The following is a 6,509-nucleotide window of genomic DNA, read 5'->3' as shown; positions in this document are numbered from 1 at the left end:
TTCTTGTAGTTCCCCCTGCTCTGTCTGGGTCCTGGGTTGTCCCCAACTCCCTTTGAATCAACCCAGACATGAAACTCAGCCCTTTTACTGGTATTCACGGGAAAGTTGACCTATCCTAAGGATTGTGTGAGTTTGGTAACTTAATGAGGATGAAACGTAGAGTAATATTCATGACCTCCTGACCGTGTCTCTCCTCTCTTCTTTCTTCTTCTCACTTCCTTTCTGGAGTTAAAAAAAAAAATCCTTCTGTCTCATGTGTAATTATTTTACATCCTTCTCTTAGGGTTTGGGTTTGCCAACATGCATGTCACATCTGTTGTAAGTTGGACCATCAAGGCTTACTGGCCACAAAAGCATCTCCCTAAGCTGGAGATTTTTTCTACCAACTATTAAGAGACTACAGTTTATCTTGTTAAATTGTTCGTCACTATTTTCACACATATACTTTTCTAACTGGATAGCAAAGTCCTCAAGGATAAGAATTAAGTCTTCATCATTCTGATCTCCATAGTCCCTGCTTTAGAAGTGGTGGTCGATAAATGTTTATGGAGTGAATGAATGAATAAATACACTATATATGATTTCAATTTCTTTTAAAAAGAAACAGATGTATTTCTCCAAGTAGGCATTCATGAATTACCACAGTTAACCCATTTTGTGTACAAGTGGAAACACAGACTATGGTTTGTTTGCCCAGTTAAAATATTTATTAAGAAATGACAGAAAACGCTGTATCACAGATGTAATTGAAATAGCCAACAGGCAAGATCATTATGATCCTCCCCCCCCTGCAAAAAAAGGGATGGAATCAGATGTTGAAATATGAAGAAGTCTAGCCTGCTTCTTAGAAGGTGAATATTGGGTGAAGAGCTTCCGTTCTGTCTGGTGACCAATGAGGAAAGTCACTTGACTATATTCTGGTGCCTTTGATGTTAGAAAAAAATGTTAGGTAAACAGAGCTAAAAATAGATTATAAAGCAGGGAAGACTTATACTTGTGGGTAGTTCTCAAGGATTAATTCCACAGTATATCAGTAATTTTCAACCCTGCAGAAAAATCAGAAATAGTATATCCAAAGAGTTTTGATAGTCAGCTGGTAGGTTCACAGCATTTCTGTGTCTGCAGCAGACAATCAAGGTATTCACTGCAGAATGAAATCAGATAAAACTCATATACTTGGTAGCCCCCATAACAAAAATGCAAATGGAAGTTGAAGAACTTGTGGTGGTCCAGGGGTGGTTGAGGAGATACGCTGTTCAACTGGGCAACTGGAAATCAGCAACCTGGCTTTCAGCAGGTGGGCTGGCAGCAGCTGGGCTGGCAGCAGTAGCAGCAGCAGGCTGGGCGGCAGCAGGACTGTCCACAGTAGGATGGGCGGCAGCAGGAGGCCTGGGCATGGTGCAGCTGGCAGCAGGTTGGAGGCGTGCAGCTCACCACGCAGCAGGGGGGCAGGCAGGTGTCCTCCACGCGGCAGTCAGGGCGGCACCACCTGACTCGGCAGCTCACGCCACCCTCCTGGCCACCGCCAGTGCCACAGCCGGTCCCACAGCAGCTGGGCTGGCAGCAGCTGGGTTGGCAGCTAGTTGGCTGGCAGCAGCTGGTCTGGCAGCTGGTTGGCTGGCAGCAGCTGGAGCCGCAGTTCCCACTGGTGGAGCAGGTGGGAAATCCGCAGAAGCTAGTGGAGCAGCAGGCCATGGTCAGGAGCTGAGCTGAGAGTTGGGTTGCTTGTAGGTGTTTTGATGGTAAGGTCTATGTCAGGCAGGCCTTTTATATATCTGAGCCAGCTTCTCTTTATAAAATTCTTAACATATCTTCCTTGTTTTTGTTTAAATTTGTTTCTCATTGGTCCTCTGATTGGCGTGCATTGAAATACTTATGACCCATTATGAACAGCAGTTTAGAAATTACTTTGTTTTATAGTTTCATTTGGACTCCTCATATTGGTCCTTTGCTCTTTGGAATACATTTGTGGTTTTCCATGTTCAAAGAGTCCTTCCATTTCAGTCCACATCAACACCCTCATTTTGTAGAGGTGGTTATTTCACGTGACACTCTGTCCATATCTCTAAGGCTAAGGATAAGTGTGCTCTTAGTTTTAACTATTATTTCTTCCTTCTGGCTATATAGACTGAATTCTGTTGAGTTTAGGACATTGGAACATCCCTTGAATTGAGGAGTACCTTTGGTTATACATAATTAAAAGCTTCCTACTAATTTACTCCAACATCAAATCAAATTACTGTTATAGTTCCTTTGATTTCAATCAATTTGAAATATGTAAATATTCATATTCTAGGTCAGAAATCTTTTGTTGTGAATCAAGTGACATAGTTTATGTAAAGGTATCTTGCAGAGTGCTTAGCTTCAGGTAGAACTTTAATAAATGCTTACCGAATCTGATTTTGAATGGGTGGAGTAAAAGACATGATTCATGGACACATGTACCACTTATAAATGATTTAATAGAACTTTCAAGCTGTAGTGCCTCTCATGGAGGAGTCCTTGTTATTGTCAAAAGAGAGTAGGAAGTACTGAAATATTTTTCTACTGCTGGAATAGTTGAACCAAGTCTCAGGGAAAAACATCTGGGAGTTATGACATTTTGAAGAATGCACTGCCATCTACTATATTCTTTGAAATGCGTTTGATCTATCATTGTCAAATGTGTTTGATTTACCAATTGCTACCAATTAAATGATAGAGGTAAGTGCTGGGAGCTTGTAAATAACTTGAAAAATATTTTTCATAAAGTGTCCTATATTTTGTCCTATTGTATTTTATATATTGTACTAAAATACTTAATGAGGAATTAAAAAATTCAGTGGCAAAGATGTTTTTTTTCTAGATTTATGTTAACTTCCTAGGAGAAATCTTTCAAATTGGGTTGCAAAGTGCAACATACATAGTTTGAGATTTCTAATGCGCGTGTCTGACCAATGGTGGTGGTAGAACTCACAGGGTATCTCCCTGGCTCTTTGTTCTATCCTCACTTAGATCAGAGATACATTTTATATGAACTCACAGTAAATGGAGGTGAGTGTTGGGGTTGCAACTTGGAGAGCAATTTGGGGACCAGTGGGAAGAATATAATAGACTAAGACATAGAAATTAAACATAAATGCTCTTGGAAAATAGTATCTAAAAGTATCTGGTAGATATTTTAAAATTTACTTAGTAAGTAATACAATCTTTAGATATTAGGCACACATGAAGGAGAACATCTAGTATATAAACTGGAAGGAGATTACAATGGTAGAGGTACCTCTGGGTAGAAATCCCATAGATTTGAGCAACCTGAAAATTTGAGCCCAAGGTGGCTTTACTGGTTTAGACCTAATCATAATAGGTTAGAACATTTTAAGTATTTGAATAACTATAAAGATTATTTAATGCATGAAGCATTTTATTAACTGATGGATTCAAGCATAGTATAATTAGTATTTAATTTTTCTGGTTTAGAATTTATGTTTATGCTTTAGGATTATTATCACAATGAAATTCCACTCTTGAATTCCAGCTAAAGATGGACAAGCTTAGAGGTAGAAGGAAGAGAATAACTCAGTTTGCTTTACACATTTAAACATTTTATTTGAAATTAACGGGATATTCAAGGAGAAAGCAGGTCTGAAAATACGTGGGGATCAAGAGATGGGGAGGAGACCAGAGATGTCACTGAAATGAAGAAATACTCTACTCTGGTGCCTTTTCAAGCAAGGCAGGATATCTAGACACTCTGATTGATACATGCTTTCAGTGTGCTAATTCACATCCAAGAGGGTCCTAAGACTCATTATTTCTGAGTGGCTTAGAAACATCACGATACTTAGCATGGGAGTAAAATTGAACGCTTCTTCAGAGATAGAGCAGTTTGTTTCATTTCCCCTTTCATTCTTAATTAATCCCCCTTGCTTTTAGCAGGTGGGCTGGCAGCAGCTGGGCTGGCAGCAGTAGCAGCAGCAGGCTGGGCGGCAGCAGGACTGTCCACAGTAGGATGGGCGGCAGCAGGAGGCCTGGGCATGGTGCAGCTGGCAGCAGGTTGGAGGCGTGCAGCTCACCACGCAGCAGGGGGGCAGGCAGGTGTCCTCCACGCGGCAGTCAGGGCGGCACCACCTGACTCGGCAGCTCACGCCACCCTCCTGGCCACCGCCAGTGCCACAGCCGGTCCCACAGCAGCTGGGCTGGCAGCAGCTGGGTTGGCAGCTAGTTGGCTGGCAGCAGCTGGTCTGGCAGCTGGTTGGCTGGCAGCAGCTGGAGCCGCAGTTCCCACTGGTGGAGCAGGTGGGAAATCCGCAGAAGCTAGTGGAGCAGCAGGCCATGGTCAGGAGCTGAGCTGAGAGTTGGGTTGCTAAGAGAAGTTTTTGAGTTTAGGCTGTACCTTCTACATCTGGCCTTTTATATATTTCCTAGAGCTGCATATTTCCCTGACGTTCAGCATTGTTCCTTGATACCGTTTGCAAAGTAAGTCTCTGATTGGCTGATCCCTGAGTTGTTTAGAAAGTTATTAATAGCATTTCAATAGCCTGCTTTGGTCATTATTCAATTAAGTCTCATTGTATTTCTTCTTTGCCCTCTGGATCATTATGGAAGCCAATCAGAGCAACACCTCTTTATGGAAATCACATGACAGACTAGAGCTGGGCCAACCCTGGCTTGCTTTGTCATACCTGTCCTTTGTTAACCTTTAGGCCGAGTTTATATCTAAATGGAGCATTTTCTTCCTAAATTAAGGATCGGGACTTCATAAATAGAGTTTGTTCAGATTTGGAATGACTAACGTTAGTGTCATCAAAACGTAAGCTATCCAAATTAATCAACATCCAAAAGCACTATGCCTTTCTAGGATCTGTTTGTGCAAGTTACAGGATACTAAGAGCTCTAACCAGTATTTTTGTCTTCAACCCTCAGTGTACATATTCCCAGTTGAAACCCTTAATGACTTTTGCTGGTAGATTGTTTTGTGACTCTACTAAATTAAAAATATATGCTAGTAATGAATACATATTTTAAGTCAAACAGAACACAGGCATATAAATAAATTTATTTTTCCTCATTTCCCCAAAACACCCATCCCCTTCAACACTGGTACTTCAGAAATAATAAATATTAACAGTTTGGTGCGTATTCTTTGACAGCTGTCTCCCTGTTTTTGGAGACATAAACCAGCATAGATAGATAGATAGTTCATCTAGTTAAGTAAAAGTTGTGGTCTTTATGTATTTTTAAAAAGTTTTAATTATAGTAAAATACACATAACATAAAATTTACCATCTTAACCATTAAGTGCACTGTTCATTAGTGTGAAGTACATTCACATTGGTGTGCAATTTCCACAACTCTTTTAACCTCCAAAAGAGAAACTTTTTGTCCATTAAAGAACAACCTTTCCATTCTCTCTTCCCTAGATCTTTGGTAACCACTTTTTCACTCTTTGTATTGATGAATCTACCAACCTAGGTGCCTCATATAAGTGGAATCATACAGTATATCTTTTTAATGAATGCCTTATTTCACTTAGCATACTGTCCTCAAGATTCATCCATGTTATAGAATGTATCAGAATTTCCTTCCTTTTTAAGGCTCAGTACTATTCCACTGTATGTATACACCACAATTTGTTTATCCTTTACTCTATTGATGGACACTTGGGCTGCTTCCAGCCTTTTGGCTCTTGTGATTAATGTGACCATGATCGTGGGTATACAAATATCTCTTCAAGATCATACTCTCAATTCTTTTGGGTATATTCCTAGAAGTGGAATTGCTGGATCACATGGTAATTCTATTTTCGGTTTTTTGGGTAACTGCCATACAGTTTCCCATAGTGGCTGCACATTTCCACCAACAGTATACAAGGGTTCCAATTGCTCCACATCATTGCCAGCACTTTTTGAGTTTTTTGAGACTAGACATTCTAGTGGGTATGAGGTTGTATGTCATTGTGGTTTTGATTTGCATTTTTGTAATGACTGGTGATATGAAACATTTTTTCATATGCTTGTTGGCTGTTTATCTTCTTTGGAGAAATGTCCATTCATGTCCTTTGCCCAATTTTTAATTGTTGTTGTGTTGTAGGAGTTCTTCATATATTCTAGATATTAGCTTCTTACTGGGTATATGATTTGCAAATCTTTCTCCCATTCTGTAGATTGAATTTCATTTTGTTCATTGGTCCTTTGATGCACAGAAGTTTTTAATTTTGGTAGTTCAATTTGTGTGTTTTTTACTTTTGTTGTATATGTTTTTGGTGTCATATCCAAGAAATCACTGCCAAATCCAGTGTCATGAAGCTTTCCCCCTGTGTTTTCTTCTAAGAGTTTTACAGTTTTAGCTCCTAACTTCAGGTTTTTTATCCATCTTCAATTAATTTTAGTGTATGGTTTAATGGAGGGGTCCACCTTTATTCTTTTGCATGTGGATATCCACTTTTCCCAGCACCATTTGTTGAAGAGACTGTCCTTCCCGATTGAATGGTCTTGACATTCTTGTTGAAAATTATTTGACTGTATATG

At 39.9% G+C, this 6,509-nt stretch overlaps 2 protein-coding genes across 2 annotated transcripts; both read right to left on the bottom strand.

Annotated features, from left to right (window-relative positions):
* Window positions 1–694: 694 nt before the first annotated feature.
* On the bottom strand, window positions 695–1,709 carry LOC103662266 (keratin-associated protein 9-3-like). Its single transcript, XM_008689927.2, has one exon. The coding sequence runs from the start codon at window positions 1,693–1,695 to the stop codon at window positions 1,291–1,293; it is 405 nt and encodes a 134-aa protein (XP_008688149.2). The 5' UTR covers window positions 1,696–1,709; the 3' UTR covers window positions 695–1,290.
* Window positions 1,710–3,570: 1,861 nt separating this feature from the next.
* Window positions 3,571–4,418, bottom strand: LOC121104993 (keratin-associated protein 9-3-like). Its single transcript, XM_040640645.1, has one exon. It carries the CDS (start codon window positions 4,314–4,316, stop codon window positions 3,912–3,914), a length of 405 nt encoding a protein of 134 aa, XP_040496579.1. The 5' UTR covers window positions 4,317–4,418; the 3' UTR covers window positions 3,571–3,911.
* Between the last annotated feature and the right edge of the window lie 2,091 nt (window positions 4,419–6,509).

This window comes from Ursus maritimus, unplaced genomic scaffold (assembly GCF_017311325.1).
Source record: "Ursus maritimus isolate PB19 unplaced genomic scaffold, ASM1731132v1 scaffold_24, whole genome shotgun sequence".
Lineage (NCBI taxonomy): Eukaryota > Metazoa > Chordata > Mammalia > Carnivora > Ursidae > Ursus > Ursus maritimus.
The sequence above is the reverse complement of the archived record's forward strand: the minus strand, read 5'-3'. Positions and strand labels throughout refer to the sequence as shown.